Here is a 19,732-nt window from a genome sequence, read left to right on the forward strand (position 1 = left end):
ACCACCAATGTGAGAGAATGCTCATTTGAAAAAGTTTCATTTCCAAATTTCAACTTCCCTCCAATTTTGTTTCCCCCAACTTCCCTCCAATTTTGTTTCCCTCCATTTCCAATTCACACTTCATCTTTAAAGCTCACTACTTAGTGACTTTAAATCCCAACAATCCCCCACATGAATGGGGAATGGCTATATCATGAAGACATGCATGAAAAAGCTTGTGTAATTTGCAAGCAAGGATTAATCGCATCTGGACAAGTAGGTTTCCCTTTGAACTTTCCATAGTGAACACATATCGGATATACTCGATCAATCGGTAGATTTGATATCTTTTAACCGTCGAACTTTAGTGTATACCTAGACAACCACATGTCACACAATTAATCCTTTAACAGTCTTTGGTTCTCATTGTTGTGTTCGTTTCAGCCATGAACCGTGCCTGGTCTCGTAAGTGCGTAGAGAATTGGCCTTACAAAATTTTTCTTGAAGTGGCTTACACTTCACACTTACATATGTGATTCCTAAACGTGTAATCCTTTAGAAACACTATTTGATATACCCTGTATCAAACATAAAAACCATTAAAAAGCCTTAATGCTTTATCCTTGGTCCTGAACATTGTCTTCATCATGAGAATGGACCAAGAATTTGTTTGACAATGTTGAACCGTCAATCATAACTTTGTTTGATCTCTTTGAACCTAGATCTTGGGATCTCCAGTCTTCTAGGTAGAGTTATCGCCATGTTGACTTGTCCTCGGCCATAGTCCCATTCCTTATAAGGAATCGATTTGGGGAAGAACCAAATCAATTCCAAAAACGCGGAAGTTAACGATAAACAAGAAATCAAGACGAGGAAGGAGGATAAAAGCAAGACCCCAATGAATAATGAACCTATGAGCAACCCTCGATATATGAAATCTAGACCCTTTCAATTTGATTCAATTCAAAGAACCTATACTATTTGAAATCAAGGCAAGGGAAATTTAATTGAAATCCACAAATGAACAACCCTTCATGAAATCAATGGAAAATGATTCATAGCCAACAAAGGAATCCACCTATAATGAACTATAACTATCTATAGCTACCTAGCTAAACAAACTCTCACTCCAAAGAGTATTCTCAATACATAATTCATCCAATCTCACTAATGAAATGAACTAAGTCTAGTATTTATACTCCTAGACTAAAAGAAGACTAAGTTATTACAAAAATGCCATTAATGAGGCAAGGGCCTTGTTTGGTTGGTAGTCTTCTTTGGGAATTTCGAAAATAGCCCTCATGTGGAAATCTTCATCTTCCAAACACCAATTGTCTTGCAATTATAGCCCAATTTGTCTTGATTTGCATCGTATAGCCATAATTTGCACTTTTAACCCTTTGCGCTTTTAGCCACTTGGTGTAGAAGTCGCCATAATCTCTTCCCAAGCCGTCATCCAAACGTTTGATGCCCTTCCAAGAATCCTTGTGCCCTTTGTGCTAGCTAGGATCTTATCATCCTCCCCTTCTTCAAAAGGATTCGTCCTCGAATCCGAACCTTGCAAAAACGTAAAAGAGTGTGAGTACACATCCTCGCATAACAAACAAAGGTAATCATCATATGGCAAATGATAATACCTAAAGTGAGCACAACATGCAATCAACATTAAACGCCTTACTCTTATGATATAACCAAGCATCAAATGGATTTAGAAAGAACATGTATCCAAATAATGCCAAAGACACTTGGCTATTCAGGTCATTTTGACAAAAGGATAAATCAAAAAACCCAATGAAAATAGGAATCCCAACATGAAAATCTACATTGGTCCTAACAATTATGAAGCATACATCTCCCTTTAAGTCAAGAAACAAGTGAAATACTTCATGAATAAGTGTAATATCACAAATAAGCCCAACCCGAGTCAAGGGTCCAACCATCACACTAGCCCACGCCAATAAGGAAATCACTCCTAAGTCAACAACGGGCAAATACAAAGATATTCCCCACACTATTTTGCTCACATCTCCCATGCAAGCCCAAAATGCAATTAAGTAGTAACACTAGAATGAAATCACAAGAATGGATAGGTGTGCTACTAATATACTCATCACATAAAGAAGTTACCTCCATGGCTTTAGAAAGCCCAAGAATAAGCATGAGCCACGAATACATACCGTCTGTGAAGGATGTACAAGATGTGACATCATGCCAAAGCATTGTTCGATGAGGTCTTCTCCAATGGGTATCCTCTTCAAGCCTCCTCCTTTGATAAAACTCCACAAACAAGTTAATCACATAATCAAGTTCATCAAAAGAAGGATTTTTACCTTTCGGCTCTTTGAACCTATGCCAAGCTAGGAGTACATCCCCCCACCCTTTAGGTTAGAAGATCTAGGATAGTCCTTCCAAGAAGTATGCTCTTTTCCCTTCAAATTACTCCATTTCTTTAAAGAGCACTCTTCACTTTCGAAAGCCATTCTCAAATTCGATGTTGGTCCATCAAGTGGGTCACAAACCCTCAAGAAGGATCACTTGTCATCGGGGACGGTGTTAAGAACATCACCCACCCCATGTTTGTCATCAAGACTAAGCTCATCGTCATCCCATAGTGGGTTACAAAACACATTATAGCCTCCAAAGGAAACTAAATGCTCAACATTACCATACATTCCACTAGGTACATCATTTCCACAAGTCATGTCAACTTTAAATAAGACATTATCTTTAAGGGAAAAAGATTCAGTGAACAACGAAGAGTCAAAGAATGCAATCTTATTCTCAAAAAGACAAAGGTCATCTACCAAAGCATTTTCATTAACATGACTATTCACATGATAAATTACATCAATTTCATCACTAAATTGAGGTTCATTAAGTACGTCACAAATTTCCTCAAATAGTGGATTATCATTGCAAGCAAATCGATCAAAACAAGTATCCACACTAGTTGGACACAAATTGATCTTGCTCGAAGAATCAATTCGGTCATCGCTAGGATCAATTAGTGGGTGAGCTATCATATCATGTGACAATATACTAACATGCAAATCACAAGGGTCAACACTAGGTGGACACAAATTGATCTCACAAGAAGAATCAAGATGGTCATCAATAGGATCAACTAGTGTTGGACCACCCATATCAATTACATTGTCAACAATCAATGAAGATTCACTAAGACGGTCACAAGGTAAAGGCTTATTAAGCTTAAGTAAGGACAAGCTATCATTTACACTCAATCAATCACATCATTTGGAGTGTCAAGTTTAGCTATTTTACCTTGAATTGCACACAAAGTATTTCCTTTACCATGATTTTCAACTTTGGAGCCCATTTGCTCCTTCGGGAAGCCTTCAACTACCTCATAAACTTTCAAAGTTTGAGGTTCATCATTCGGTTTTTAATCGTCCTCACAGGGGTAAGATAGTAATTTTGTTGGATTTTTGACGCAATGAAGTGGCTACGCATGGCTGCTGAAGTTGTCTTTTCTAGACAATATGGCAATGGGTCCCAATAACCAATTTGTTTGTCCTTTTTCTTCTTTCACGGTGAAATCTTAAAAATGTATACCACCTCCAAGCAAAGAAGTGGGTCCCAATAGCCTTGTTTTTTTTTCCAAAAAAACCCAATGCCTAAAAAAAAAAAGGCTTGAAACCATTAGAAAAATCACATACGTAACTTCTCATTTAATTTTAATGGTGTTACCTTAATTTACTATAATTTTTTTAATTTAATACATCGATAGCCTTTTAAAGTTGTTGCTAAATTTCATTTAAACATTTGAACTACAATTTATTCCAACTGAATATGCGATAACGTCAAATTTTGAAAAATACTTTTGTGCGCGTTTTCAAATGTCAATATGTCTCCTCCTTTAATTATACACATTAGCCTCAACAAATCATAACATTGTGTTTAATAAAGGAGATGCTATATTTTATGTAGTTAATTACCTAACAGATGCTAGCACTCGCAAAAGTTTTTAAAAAATTTGAATCGAAAGAGTTTAATAGGATCACTTTATAAGGTGATGTGCTCAATTGGAACAGGTTATAATTCAGATGTCTAAATGAAATTTACTGACAAATATAATGAACTATTGATATATTGAGTCGGAGGTGACGTTTACGACCATTTTGTGCAAGTGATCTTGCCAATTTGGCTAATGGGTACATGTACACCAATCATTTAATATTCGCTTCGTCTCAATTTATGCATAACACTGTTTGACTATGGATAAAGTTTAGAAGAAATTAAGACTTTTTAAATTTTGATGTCTAAAATATTTGTATGACTACAAATTATTTTATTAAAGGCAAGGGAAAATTTTATAATAAGTTATTTTTATATAAAAAATTAAAGTTAAATTTGGGCCCGGGTTTAGCACGAGCCTAGAGCCACTAGTATATATACATATGCAAAAATTATACCTCAAAAAGCTGCATCAGACTCTAGAAATAAATTAAAAATAGCAGAAACTACAAAAGTTATACCTCCAAATGTGAGTCCCATTAATTTTCTATTTTTTCTTCATAATTCCCGTTAAATCTAACACGCATAATTTGATAAAGTGTTAACTTTGACGAGCTTAAAGGACCAAAATTATTCAGTGCATACTTAAAAGGACTACTTTTAACTTACCCTGAAACATAAAGAACCATTTTTGTCATTTTCTCAATCTTTCAAGTCTTTAACCACTGCTGACTCCACCTTCAAGCATTCTCTGCAAATTTGCCATTTTATAATTTCTCTATACAAAATCATATACCTTTGTAAATTGATTTTCTACAAAAAAAAAAAAAAAAAAAAAAAAACACACACACACACACACACACACTTTACTAATCACATGGCAAATCAACCTTCTTCTTATCCAATTCTTTGTGCTTCTTTCAATCAAGACAACAGGTAAAACCTCCATTTTACAATAATTTTTTTAGTGAGTATTAATGATTTTTCAATCTTGTTTTAGCTATTTGTTGTAATTTCTTTTAGTGGGTATTAATGGTTTTTCAATCTTGTTTTAGCTATTTGTTGTAATTTCCTTTAGTGGGTATTAATGATTTTTCAATCTTGTTTTAGCTATTTGTTGTAATTTCTTTAAGTGGGATTAATGATTTTTCAATCTTGTTTTAGCTATTTGTTGTAATTTCCTTTAGTGGGTATTAATGATTTTTCAATCTTGTTTTAGCTATTTGTTGTAATTTCTTTTAGTGGGTATTAATGATTTTTCAATCTTGTTTTAGCTATTTGTTGTAATTTCTTTTAGTGGGTATTAATGGTTTTTCAATCTTGTTTTAGCTATTTGTTGTAATTTCCTTTAGTGGGTATTAATGATTTTTCAATCTTGTTTTAGCTATTTGTTGTAATTTCTTTAAGTGGGATTAATGATTTTTCAATCTTGTTTTAGCTATTTGTTGTAATTTCCTTTAGTGGGTATTAATGATTTTTCAATCTTGTTTTAGCTATTTGTTGTAATTTCTTTTAGTGGGTATTAATGATTTTTCAATCTTGTTTTAGCTATTTGTTGTAATTTTTTTAAGTGGGATTAATGATTTTTCAATCTTGTTTTAGCTATTTGTTGTAATTTCCTTTAGTGGGTATTAATGATTTTTCAATCTTGTTTTAGCTATTTGTTGTAATTATTTTTAGTGGGTATTAATGATTTTTCAATCTTGTTTTAGCTATTTGTTGTAATTTCCTTTAGTGGGTATTAATGATTTTTCAATCTTGTTTCAGCTATTTGTTGTAATTTCTTTTAGTGGGTATTAATGATTTTTCAATCTTGTTTTAGCTATTTGTTGTAATTTCTTTTAGTGGGTATTAATGATTTTTCAATCTTGTTTTAGCTATTTGTTGTAATTTTTTTAAGTGGGATTAATGATTTTTCAATCTTGTTTTAGCTATTTGTTGTAATTTCCTTTAGTGGGCATTAATGATTTTTCAATCTTGTTTTAGCTATTTGTTTTAATTATTTATAGTTGGTATTAATGATTTTTCAATCTTGTTTTAGCTATTTGTTGTAATTTCCTTTAGTGGGTATTAATGATTTTTCAATCTTGTTTTAGCTATTTGTTGTAATTTCCTTTAGTGGGTATTAATGGTTTTTCAGTCTTGTTTTAGCTATTTGTTGTAATTTTTTTTAGTGGGTATTAATGACATTTCAATCTTGTTTTGGCTATTTGTTGTAATTTTTATTTTTATTTTTGCTTTATTTAGTTGCTTTGCAATTGGAACAAGGGAGGGATTCAAAATCTTTGATTGTAATACTGGAAGACTCCTTTATGAAAGAGGTAAAGTATCTGATCTTGAAATTTTTGTTTTTTAACCTTTTATTTTATTTTTAGTTGCAGCTTCAGTATTTGCTTATGAGCTAAAAAGGGTTTCTTTAAGACTTATCAAGTTTTGATTTTGATTTGAATATTTTGGATAAATTAGGAAGTTAGCATCAACATTTTTAATCTAGTTGTTTTGTTGTAAAGATCAGCTAGAAGGAAATTCAGATTAAAATGGTATCTTTATTTTTGTTATGTAACCGACTCCAACTTGTTTGAGACTGAGACTTAGTTGTTTTGTTGCTTCGACGTAGTTGATAATCAATACCAGGGGCGGCTGGAGCTTTGAGGCATTGGGTTCATCTGAGCCTAGTACTTTCTACACGGAGCATAAATTTATGTGTAAAACTTCACCAAAATTGCAATCAATAGTAGATTTGATCCGCCTCTGTTCAATATCCAACTAAAAATCCAAAAAATTAAGGCTAGAAGAAAATTCAGTTAACAGTGGTATCTTTATTTTTATTGTATAGCTGACCCGAACTTGTTTGAGACTGAGGGTTAGTTGTTGCTGTTTTATTGCTTCAATGCTGTTGATAGTCAATATCAGCTAAAAGTTAAAAAGTTTAGGGTCAGAATGAAATGCAGTTAAAAGTGGTATCTTTATTTTAAATCTGTAGCTGACCCCAATTTGTTTGTGACCGAGGCGTAGTTATTGTTGTTTTGTTGCTTCTGTGTAGTTAATCAATATCCAGCTAAAAGTTCAAAACTTTTAGGGTCAGAAGGAAATTCAGTTAAAAGTGTATCTTTATTTTACTGTATAGCTGACCCCAACTTGTTTGAGACTGATGCGTAGTTCTTGTTATTTTGTTGCTTGAATGTAGTTGATAATCAATATCCAGCTAAAAGTTCAAAAATTTACTGTCGAAATGGAAATCATGGGATATAACAATCTTTAAAATCATGATCTTTCTTTGTTGCATTTGGATTACAAAGTTAGGGATACAAGTTAGCTCCACTATCTTGACGAATTGATTTTTTGGTAGCTGCTGGAGCTTTCATCATAGTAGAAATGTTGTTTAGTTCAAGCCTTCTCGCAATTGTTGGAGCTGGTGAACAGGTTCCGTAATTTACTAAGTTCCAATTGTTGTCCTTTTAAGTTTTAACTATTCATTGATATACTAGATTTCTGATTAGTACCTTACTTCTTGTGTCGTTTCAACAGCCGTCTTTGTCGCCTCGAAGACTGTGTATGTTTAATACTGTGACTGGAGTAGCTCTTCAGGAACTAAACTTCTTAACTTCTATACTTGCCGTTCGCATGAATAAGAAAAGGTAAACTACATTTGCTTCATTGAAGATTCTCGTTGTTCGGTTTTTTATTTGTTTCACATGTTGTACACGGGTATTCTTATAGTAACAAGAAAAGCTTGATGTTTTAGAGGGAAACACTATTTTGGTTCAAATGAAGTTGTAGACTAGATTGAATGGAGCATTTTTCATAAAATATGAACAAAATGGAGAACTTTTACATGTATTATTCCTGATAATTTTATATGTCAGATATTTGTTTTCACTGCCGTTAAGTGTGAGTAACTGCTGTTGCTTTGGTTATTCTTCTAGCTGATTGTATATTTTGTTCTTATTGGACTGAAAATGGTTACTATAAATTAGTCTGAGATCATACTAATGTTTAAGACTCCTGTTGAAACATTAGATTTACATAGTCTTTTCGTGTCAGCTAGGATTTTCTTCCCCGGTACTATGAACTTGCACTTTGATTCTGAATCAGAACAGAATGAATATATTTGGTCTTTGTAACTTGATTGTTAAGGGATGCAATTCAATCCAGTTATTTTTCCATTGTTCCTGATGATTTTTCAAACAATTTCCTGGAATTTGCAGATTGATTGTCATATTGCAGGAGAAGACATTTATTTATGATATAAACAGTCTTAAGATATTGGACACAATTGATACGGTGCCGAATCCAAAAGGTCTGTTTGGAAAGTCTTTTGTTCAACTTTTTATGACTTAACTCTCAATCTTGTTTACTAGATTGATTTGGTATGACATAATCCACCCCGCCTAAAAAGATCAACCGAAAAGGAAAGAATAAAAGAAATCATTGCTTTATAACTTTCAAGGTTTCGTTTAATGAAAGTAGATGGTATAAAATTTCGAGATGGGCTGGCACATTTGCTTATCGACTAGTTCTTGTTTTTCAATTTTAGGACTTTGTGCATTTTCACCCAGCTTGGATGGTTCATTTTTGGCTCTTCCAGCAAGTACAACCAAAGGATCTTTGTTAGTCTATAATGTTTCCGACCTCTGTTTGCACTGTGAGGTCGTGTTTCTTACTGTTACGTATATTGATCTTACGAGATCATTTTAATAAGATCAATTGGTTTTGAAGGTTTAGCACTTTCCTAGCCTTGAACCAACTCTGTTAACAAACATATTCCCTTTCTTTTCCTTTACTAAATGGAGGAGTTCATCTTATCTCGGTTACCGTAATAAAAAATGCAGATAGATGCTCATCGCGCGCCATTGGCTGTCTTGACTCTCTCATCGGGTGGAACTCACATTGCAACGGCATCTGAACAAGGGACCATGATCAGAGTTCATCTTGTTTCAGATGCAACTAAGGTGAACCTTCAGTAGCATATTTCATGAAAAACGTGACACTATCTCTGTTTCAATTTATGTGAAGGTGTTTGACTGGTCACAGAGTTTAAGAAAGAAAGGATGAGTTTTGGAACTTGTGGTCTAAAATAAGCCATAGATATTTGTGTGGCTATAAGTCATCTTATTAAGATTTAAGGATAAAATGGGAAGTTTGAAGTTAATTTGTTGCTAAATATGAAAAGATGTCATTCTTTTTGTGACCGACTAAAAAGGAAAGAGTGTCATATAAATTGAGACGGGGGGAGTAATAAGTATATTTTAAGATATGTATCCTTCTCTTTAAATCATAGAGCTTCTACATTAGTATGTGGACTGATGACCTTCGAGCACTGCTTACAAGTTCTTAGTTTGAGCTTGATGCAAACAAGTAAAGCATGTGTGTAGTATACGTAAAACGTTTCTATGAGGAGTTGAGAAGTACCTATTTTTTGAATTCAATGTATTCGTCGTAGTCCTCTGATTAGAAAGATCTATTAAGATCAACCCATGTGACTCATGGAACCATTAATTCGAGCCTCTGTGTGACCTTTGCTTGGTCAACAAGGGATCATTTTCCTAAAGGGGCGGAGCTATAGTATGGCTTATGGGTTCGGCCCAACCCAATAAATTTGGTCCAAACCCTGTAGTTGTCTCAAAAAAATCCATTGAATGTGTACAAATAATTAATTTAGAATCCAATAACCTAAAAGAATTAGAATTCCTAACCCATAAGCTTCAAATCTTGGCTACGCTTTTGTTTCCTGTTGGCCTGTTTATTCCATACCTAGACAAGAGCCAGCATTTTACCGTTGAGCTCCTAGATAGTTCACTGTGCAGTTCCAACAAATATGACTTGATCATTCTTTCTAAACAATCTATCTAAGGAATGTCAAGTCATATTCGGGAACAATGAGAACGGAAACTAGACTCCCTCCGTCTTTCCTTTTTAGTCAGTCCCAAAAAGAATGACACCTTTCTATATTTAGTAACATTTAACTTTGACTTCCTATTTTACCCTTAATGAGATGATTTATAGCCACAAAAATATCTATGGCTTATTTTAGACCACAAGTTTCAAAAGTTTTCCTTTATTCTTAAACTCTGTCAAACACCTTCACATAAATTGGGATGAGAGCGTACATATCAAAAAAATAGGTAGTTACCTAGTGAGAAAGTACTGTTTCGCTTGCGATGTGTTATATTACATGTCATTAAATTATCAAGTAATTGATGCTTCTGTGTTATAACTTCATTTGAATTATGCCTTTTGATCGATTGTTATTTTAATACCTTATTGGATCTGATCGTGTCCATTGGCAGTCATATAGCTTCAGGAGAGGATCATACGCTTCAAATATCTTTTCTTTGTCATTCGCGCCAGCAGCAGAACTTCCAGATATTCTTCTTGCAACTAGTTCTTCTGGTTCTGTTCATGTTTTCTCATTGGGTGCAACCCCAAATCAAAGGTGAGAGCTCAATTTCCCAAGTGCAATTAAGCATGGACCCCTACATCTTTTAGGGTTGTATAAGCATCTCAAATCCGAACATTGTGTTAAAGAGCAATCGACTAATATATCCGTTTCCCTTTCTCATCCTCATTTCACCTTCTGGTCTCATTTTAGAATCGGGCTAATTACACATTTGGTCCCTCAATTTTCGGTAAATTCTAATTTTAGTCCTTGTGATATCAGACTACGCACATTTAACCTTCAATTATTTGATATGGGTGCACTTTGATCCCTTTACTAGTAAATATTAAAAAATATCCAGAGTTATTAACCATTCCGCCATTTAATTACCCGTGTATTATGTTAGGCTTGTACTATTACTGCATATTTGAGGGTGAAATATTTCTATAAGTAGTCCAAGTATAACTTCTCTACATAAAGGGACCAAAAACTCACATTTAACTAATTGAAGGTTAAAAGTGTTGAGTCATATATCACAAGGACCAAAATCAAAGTTAACCAATATCTGAGGGACCAAAAGTGTTATTCTCCCTTTAGCATATGTTTAAAGTTTTTGCGGGATGATCCAAATGTTGCTTTCCATGGTATCATGTTTGTTTTGCTTTATCGATGTTCTCTTTTGTGCTTGTTTTATTGTACTTACGCATTTGATTGACCACCATCGCTTCTCTTCCTATATTATTTATTGATACATCAGTATGCACATTTCTATTTCATAGTAGGTCTTCTGCATAATTCAAGAATTAGCCCTTATCTGCTTTTTTGTTGCTCAAAAGCGACACAAAGTTGCAGTGTTGATTTTTTCTCAACTACCTTATTTATGTCTTCGTCTTACTTCCTCCGTAATTTGTACTAGGTCTTCTGGACTTCTAGCATCAATAAAAGTACCTCACACTATTAACGATGCCCTGGATCCTGCTCAGCACTGCATACTGCATCGTGCTGTTCCGGCTGGAGTAAGAAGGTATTGTATTCTATCCACACAGTATACCAGCTAAATTTGACGTTTGACATATACTTAGTTGGCATAAGTATTTGCAACTTCCAACACATATTTAACAAAGGCAGGCTAATTTTCAACAGTTGCGGCCTTTTTTCGCCTGCTTGAAGTTGGTTCTTTTACATGGACACATTTGCTAAGAGCTTGGTTTATTTAGGGGCAGACCCAGGAATAGTTAGAGCCAGTGGGTTCGGGATTCTAACTGTGTAGGGAAGCAAATGCAAATGCAAATGCATACACCGCTCTTGAAGCAGTGCCGCAGACTCTCTACTGCCCCCTCTTTCAACTACCTCCGCATTTCTGATGATTGAGTAGAATTGACATATTAATATCATATTTGTATAACAAAGTGACTACAGCAGCAATTTCGAGCTTGTTCAAACGAAAGTGGTCAAGCTTTAACGGGAATTCAAATGCTATGGAAAAGGAGATATAGTGATCCTAAATTGCTGATAGACCTTTGTCGAAGTAGAGTGATCTTAGATTAACAGCCACTCCTTTCAATATTCCTCTGCTTAAATTGCAATATGACAATAGACTTCACAATCTATATTGTTATTCTTGATGGATGTAGATGCAATTTAATGAACAACACTAATACCTCACTCACACCTTTTTCGATCGGCTTGTTTTGCAACAAGGAAACTTGCTTGTGAATCATGAAACTAGTATGAACTTCTTCCGTAGTAGTCAATCGAATTTATTTTTGGACGTTTGTTAGCCTAGGAAATAAATCTCTTGAAGTCTATCTCTCATCAAAGTTCTTCTTAAATACTGCCATGCAGTAAGACATTGATCCGCAAAATAGAGAAATTTGACGAGACAGCAACACCAGAACATGTGGTACTAAGGTGAGAAAACGTAATCGTGTTTACATTTATGTGCATTTAGTTAATTATTGTGTATTTATTTGGATTGTGTTAATTGTTGTTAAGCAACTTTTAGATTTTGAACTTTCATAGAAACATTGAAGGTCTTTCTTTTTGGGGGTTCTTATAAAGTTCACCCTATTTCATGAACCGGTAAGATTAAAATTTGCCAATGAGATTAGGGAAAGTGACTAAAATAGTCCCTTATGTTTGAATGTAGGTTCAAAATAGTCCCTTAAGTATGCACTGAATAGTTTTGGTCCTTTATGTTTGTCAAAAGTGAACACTTTTAGTCTCCGTCAAATATTTAACAATTTATGTTTGTTTGATTTGACGGGAACTATGAAGAAAAGGAAACTAGCAGAAATTCACATTTAGAGGTACATTTTTTGTAGTTTCTGCCTTTTTTTTGTTTATTTCTAGAGTCCGGCACAGCCTTTTTAGGTGCAAATTCCTGCTATGTTTATATCTTTTTAGTGTCTAGTGCAGCTTTTTATGCTGCATATTTTAGGAAAGGAGCAAAATACTGGTGTTTTAACTCACAATGTGACATTTCTGTAGTATGTATGCTTTACTGAAAGATCTATTGGTATGTTATCATCGTATCGTCTATCAACTTTGATCTGTATTTGATTCTGTAGAGCCACTATATCTATGATCACCTACGGTGGATACTTCCTGGAGTACATCTACAACGTCAATCATCAGAACAAGTCTTCGTGGACCATGGAACGGGAATTCAACCTCTTAACAGCAGAAACATCCTCGATATCATGACCTGTCCTGCTCTTCATCCTATCGATCGATGTACATTTAGAAGAAAGGCTCTCCATAGTTTGTCCAGTAGAACGCAAATGACAAATTTGTCCAAAATGTATATGTACTCTGTATAAAATTTTATTGTTGCTCTAATTCTGCTCATGACAGTGCATCTGTGTAACACAATTGTATAGCCGGAAAACTAAGTAGTTATATTTCTGTAAGTTCATTTGTAACATTAGTCTTGTTGTACATTGAATTATAAATTTACTTCTGTTCATAATCACAGTAAGAGTTGTCGCCGTGTTGTCAGGAGGCTATGGATTTCAAGCCGTGGAACAGCATTTGGTAGTGTTGTCAATGTTTAATACTAATAAAGTTTACATCAAGATTATTATCGTTATCGTATATGTTACTAGTGGCGGAGGCAAAATTTTCTATAAAAGGGTTCATCTACTATATACACATAAGTAAAAGAATTATTGACCTTTAAATATACATTGTGATTTTCAAGGAGGTTTGATTGAACCTTTTTACATGTTCGAATGAAGCCCTTCGGCTCCTGTAACTCTGTCCTTGTAAGTCACGTACTTTTATATCCAATCCAACACTAAAGACTGATCCAAGAATTTCATGTATTCAATTTTTTCTAGAGTTCAACAATATTTCATTTGCCATAACTGCTCGCTCTTAGCTAGAGATCTCGACCTTGAGCCCTAAGAATGTATGAAGAAAATCCCGTATAAATTGTACGGCTAGCAACTACCGGACCGGTTTTTGAGATATAGGCAGCGCTTGAAAAGTAGCCACTTTGATGCAGAAGCAACCTGACATTGTCATGGATTTGAAACTTAAACAAGTGAAAGATCCATGACACTATCATTGATTCCAAATTAATTATTTTTAAAAGTTTTTGAATTTGTGGCTATTTTTCAATTAAAAGTTCAGAAACTGACTACTTTTTAATTTTACCCGAAAATTCTGGTCGAGGCTTTTAAATCTAGTGGGTCTTAAGCGGCATATATTTGCACTAGTCGAACAAGTGGATTTCGTATAAAATAGGATAGTATAAAGAATTATTCACTCTATACGTATTTCCATAAACAACCGTTCTCTTACATTAATTTGTATGCATCAAATATTTCTAATTTAAATAAAGTCTCTAAATTATTAAACCAAGCTAGTCTATAATTTCCTTCCAACCAGGAAACTTCCATTTATTAAACCTAACCATATAAGGAATGAAACTTCACAAATTAATTATTTATAACAGTCCAACATAGTAATTAATAAAACGGAAAAGGCTCAAATATGTCATCCAACTATCAGAAATGGCTCATTTATGCCACTCGTTAATAGTTTGGCTCATTTATGCCATCGAACTATAGGAAATGGCTCATTTATGCCATCGACCTATAGGAAATGACTCATTTATGCCACTCATCAATAGTTTGACTCATTTATGCCATCAACTGTTATCAAAATGACTCGTCCATGCCTGATTGACTCATTTATGCCATCAACTGTTATCAAAATGACTCGTCCATGCCATATTTCATTAAAGCTGGTTTTACAATACCATATATATATGACACGTAGCCTCCAACTAGATTATGGTTGTGGGTGGGTAAGGTGTATGGATCGAATTTTTTATTAATTTGTTAATTAAAATTGGGCTGGTTTAATTAAACGACGTAGACCTCTAATTGGAGGCCACATGTCATATCTGGTATTGTAAAACCGGCGTTAATGAAAAAGGGCATGGATGAGTCATTTTGGTAATAGGCGATGGTATAAATGAGTCAAACTATTGATGAGTGGCATAAATGAGCCATTTCCTATATTTCGATGGCATAAATGAGTCATTTCCTATAGTTCGATGGCATAAATGAGCCAAACTATAGACTAGTGGCATAAATGAGCCATTTCCGATAGTTGGATGGCATATTTGAGCCTTTTCCGATAGTTGAATGGCATATTTGAGCCTTTTCCGTTAATAAAATTTAGAAAAGGCAAAAATATATGGAAAAAAAAAACCTTGGGCAAGTTAAAGTAGGTTACGTATTTTTTTTGTGGGCCCCAGTAAATACTAACGTATAAATACCCCTTCCCTAAAAATTCTATGACAAGTTTTTCTCTCTCGTTCTGTGATTTTTGTCTTACTTTCTCACGTGTGAAAAAAAAAAGTCTTACTTTCTCAGGTATGTTCATGCATGTATATTGTAACTTCTAGATTCTAGGCATCACATGGATTCTGTTCATAATTGTTATTGATAATTTATATTGTTGAAGTTTATATATTAAGAAAAAAACATTGAATCCACTTACTGATCTATGTTGAGTTAATTAGCTTTCTGTTTGTCAAGTACTATTGATGTTATTTTTTTAATATTACTTAATATGCATGATAGTTTATGATACGAGTTTAACTGAACTCAGTAGCTCTTGACCAAATAATATATTAATTGTGTTAAGAAATCATTAAATATGTACAGAAATCTAATTAGGACGTAGTTATAATGAGCACTTGAAATCGATTCTAAAATCCAGAACTCATAGAATTGAAATCCTGTCGATCAATATATCAGAGTAGTGAACATAGGAGGCTCTTTGGATTCAAAAATTAAATCTTATGGTCTAATATAAGTAATTAAGAAAATAAAGTAAATAATCTAGTATTACCGGTTGATAAGTTATACGAACAGTATAATAGTGTACATATAAACACTGTAATTGAGAATTTGGTTGGCTATAAAGGAAAGGGAAAATTAATACGTTTTTTTATTGGCTGTAAGAGAACTTGGTTGGCTGTAAGGGAATAACACGAGGTGGGGTGAGCAGTGTTCATTAGTTTTGTGTGTTGAAAAATTGTATTTTTTTTTATTGTTGCCTATTTAAATAATATATTGTTTAATTGTTACCTGTTGAAAGATGAGGCAAAGTCAGAATTTGAAGTTTATGGGTTCTGAACTTATCACCAAACTCATAGTTTGTCTTAATTAATAGATTTCCTGATGATCTGAGCAAAAGGTAATTGGTTTGTCCGAACCCGTAGCTAATGGTCTAGCTCCGTCCGTATTCAAAGAATATATTTTAATCATCCTAGTACATTTTTACTTCCAGCATTACCTTTATAACACAAAGAGTAATCCCTTAAAGAAAGAAAGAAAAGTAATTAGCTGTAATAATCTTTCTGTTGGTGATGTTGTTGTTTAATTTCCTTCATTGAGTTGAATCATTAGCTGATTAATTTGATAGTTTATGATTAATGTGTTAGCTTACCGCTTTTATTCTTTGTTTGTGTACTAATAATCTGGTGAATTTTTTTGTTGCTATGTTTCTTTTTAGTGAATTAGCTTTTCTGTTTCTCAATATTAATGTGCTAGCTTACCTATATTAATCTTTGTTTGTGTACTAATAATCTGTTCTTTTTTTTGTTTGAATTGCAGCTTTGATACACAGCGATGGCAGACGAACACAAGAGCGACGACAGTATTGAGGTATGGAAGATCAAGAAACTTATAAAGGGGCTCGAAGCTGCTCGAGGCAACGGTACCAGCATGATTTCTCTACTTATACCTCCGTGTGATCAACTATCCTGCGTTACTAAGATGCTTGGTGATGAAATCGGGACTGCATCGAACATCAAAAGTAGAGTGAATCGTCAATCTGTGCTTGGTGCTATCACATCTGCTCAACAAAGGCTTAAACTCTATAACACTGTCCCACCAAACGGGCTCGTGCTCTACACGGGAACGATTGTGACTGAAGACGGGAAAGAAAAAAAGGTTGCATTTGATTTAGAGCCTTTTAGGCCTATTAATGCATCTCTATATCTTTGAGATAACAAGTTCCATACAGAACCATTGAATGAACTTTTGGAGTCTGATGATAAGTTTGGGTTTATTGTTATGGATGGGAATGGAACGCTTTTCGGGACGTTGAGTGGCAGCTCCCGGAATGTCCTTCACAGGTTCAGAGTTGAGTTGCCAAAAAATCATGGACAGGGAGGACAATCATCGGTCCGTTTTGCTCGTCTTAGAATGGAGAAACGGCTTGCAACCCAATTCTATATTAATCCCGCTACCAACCAGCCCAATGTTACTGGGCTGATATTAGCAGGATCAGCTGATTTTAAGACGGAGCTTAGCCAGTCTAACATGTTCGATCATCGTCTTAAGGGGAAAATATTAAAGGTTGTCGATGTTTCTAATGGAGGTGAAGATGGTTTTAATCAAGCGATTAAGTTGTCTGCTGAAATTTTGGGCTACGTGAAGTTTATGCAAGAGATTAATATCACAGGCAAGTATTTTGAGGAGATCAGTCAGGACAACGGGAAGTATGTTGTCGGGCTCGATGATACCTTGAAAGTTCTCGAAACGGGTGCTGTTGAGACACTTATCGTGTGGGAAAACCTCGACATTACTAGGTACGTGTTGAGAAATAACAATTCCGGAGAAACAATCATCAAGCACTTGAATAAGGAGCAAGAAGTCGACCAGAGTAATTTTCGCGACCCTGTTACAAACGCGGAATTAGAGATTAAAGATAAAATGCCTTTATTGGAGTGGTTATCTATTGAGTATAAAAAGTTTGGTTGTAGTCTGGAGTTTGTCACTAACAAATCACAAGAAGGATCTCAGTTTTGTCGTGGTTTTGGTGGCATTGGAGCGATTCTTCGCTACAAGCTTGATGTTCGGGATTTTGATGACCTTTCTGATGATGATGAAATTTATGAAGATTCTGAATAGCAGTCAACCAACTTCACAAAAGCCAGTTTAGGGGTGGAGCAGGCAACCTGCACGGTTACACGTGGGCTCGGGCCTGATTCAAGCGCGGATGTGCTTAGCGAAAAATTACCGGGAGCTTGTCAGGTACGTAGAGACGTTGTCTTTATTTTTTTTGTGATGTTTTGATCAGCTTAGCAGTAAAGACCAACTATCTTCTTTTGTGTGCAATATCTTTTGGTGATTGGAAATATTTGCCTTATTTTGTTTCTTATATTTGCTTCTTTTATCCTTGTTTACTAGATGGATGGCCTGCATGAAAAAATGAAGCTACCAACAATTTCTTCGCGTTTTCCTGAGCAATATAAAGGCCATGTTCATCGCACTAATGCCGGTGCAGCAGAGGAGCAGGAAGGCACTGGTGCACGAGGCCTGGCGCCTAGATTGGCCGCTCTTCAGGTAAGTGGACAGAACAACATGTCTAGTTTTGCATGCAAAATGTCTCTTTAAGATTGGAAATATCTCATAATATATATATATATATATATATATATATATATATATATATATATATATATATATATATATTTTTTTTTTTTTTTTTTTTGGGGTGACTGAACATTGTATGTTCTTCTGAGAATGTCCAGCAAGTGTAATCTGTGAGGCTGAACCTGTATCCATGCCATCAATTTCTTCCACAGTTGATAAACAAAATTACACTCTCTAAAAAAGATGGTCGTATGGGACTCATCATGGTTGTGTCACAGTGAGCATTAATTAGAATCCACTAGCAGTCCCCATTTACTAACTCTGTCAGCTGTCATCAGTTTCTCCTGTAACTGTAACCATATTGTGAACTTGGCCTTGGGCCTTGCATCATTCATAAACATTAGGCTCTTCCAAGGTATTCTGAGCATATCACCTAGGATCTTGTAGTGGGTCTATTTTACTATGCTTTTGCCAGGTGACATGTCATGGTTTATCTGTTCAAATAAGCTCCCTGCCTCAAAAATCTTTTTTACGATCTAGCAAATGTCAAATTGTTGGCCTCTGAGACAATACTCATGGAACCATTTGATCCATAGTTTTTCTTGTTTTTGAGCCACATACCAGCAAGTTTTATCAATAGCTACTTGATTCCAGAAATCCAGATTAGTAAAGGTTAAGTCGACCAGTGCATTTGGATGCACAAGTCTTACTCCAAGCCATCAGAACCTTCTTAGTGATTGTGTTATCCCATGACTACAAATAGCTTCTGCAATAGGCATCAATGGTTTTCATCACTTAAGCATAATTTCCCTTCTAATAGTGTCATTTTTTTTTTCCTGGTTTACTAGATGGATGGCCTGCATGAAGATATGGAGTCGCAAGTAATTTCTTCGCATTTGTCTGAGCAATCCAAAGGTCGCACTCATCCCTCAAGTCGCTCGTCTGCTGAAAGAGCGGAGACAAGATCCATATAGTTGCTAGGGAGCTTTATGCTATGCTCCTTGGAGTAATCTAATGGTTTAGTACCACCGATCATCTTATTTAGGAAGAAGTCAGTCTTTTAAATAACACTTATGCAGTATGACTTCGTTTAAATCAGTAGTATGTAATGCGATAACAATATCATGTTGCTAGATTTTTATGACTGGTATGTTGTGGGATATATAGACCGATTTAATTTCCGGATATGAGTTAGTACTAGTATTTTATATATAAAGTTGGGAGTTTTAACTACTATGCAGTATCATTCATTAGTATGAAATCTCAATGACAACTTCATGTTGTGAGATTTTGTTAGTGGTATGTGGAAAGAATGATTCATTACTGAATCTATCCTATTCAAATGCATGAAAATATATAGTGTGTGTTAATATCTGTAAACAGGAAGACAAGATTGCTTATTTTCAGAGAACAGAATTGAAAACGTTCTCGACGATCTGTACCTGAACCAACAAGCACACGTGTATTTAGATATACAATAACGTCGTCGTTTGTC

General features: G+C 34.7%; 1 protein-coding gene and 1 pseudogene across 1 annotated transcript; both read left to right on the forward strand.

The window, feature by feature from the left end:
- Nucleotides 1–4,691: 4,691 nt before the first annotated feature.
- On the forward strand, nt 4,692–13,336 carry LOC132039911 (autophagy-related protein 18b). The gene is made up of 11 exons (XM_059430470.1): nt 4,692–4,890; nt 6,202–6,275; nt 7,304–7,377; nt 7,483–7,592; nt 8,163–8,254; nt 8,492–8,604; nt 8,787–8,906; nt 10,245–10,390; nt 11,250–11,357; nt 12,179–12,244; nt 12,904–13,336. Exons 1-11 carry the CDS (start codon nt 4,832–4,834, stop codon nt 13,037–13,039), a joined length of 1,098 nt encoding a protein of 365 aa, XP_059286453.1. The 5' UTR covers nt 4,692–4,831; the 3' UTR covers nt 13,040–13,336.
- Nucleotides 13,337–16,470: 3,134 nt separating this feature from the next.
- Nucleotides 16,471–17,824, forward strand: LOC132040166 (eukaryotic peptide chain release factor subunit 1-3-like; annotated as a pseudogene).
- The last annotated feature ends 1,908 nt before the right edge of the window (nt 17,825–19,732 follow it).

This window comes from Lycium ferocissimum, chromosome 12 (genome assembly GCF_029784015.1).
Source record: "Lycium ferocissimum isolate CSIRO_LF1 chromosome 12, AGI_CSIRO_Lferr_CH_V1, whole genome shotgun sequence".
NCBI classification, from domain to species: domain Eukaryota; kingdom Viridiplantae; phylum Streptophyta; class Magnoliopsida; order Solanales; family Solanaceae; genus Lycium; species Lycium ferocissimum.

What these genes read in the sequence shown, in the direction of transcription:
- LOC132039911 (XM_059430470.1), top strand. Translation starts at nt 4,832, where the DNA reads ATGGCAAATCAACCTTCTTCTTATCCAATTCTTTGTGCTTCTTTCAAT. An exon ending in TCTTTCAATCAAGACAACAG is followed by an intron (nt 4,891 to 6,201) that starts GTAAAACCTCCA and finishes TGCTTTATTTAG; the next exon opens with TTGCTTTGCAATTGGAACAA. An exon ending in ACCTCTGTTTGCACTGTGAG is followed by an intron (nt 8,605 to 8,786) that starts GTCGTGTTTCTT and finishes TAAAAAATGCAG; the next exon opens with ATAGATGCTCATCGCGCGCC.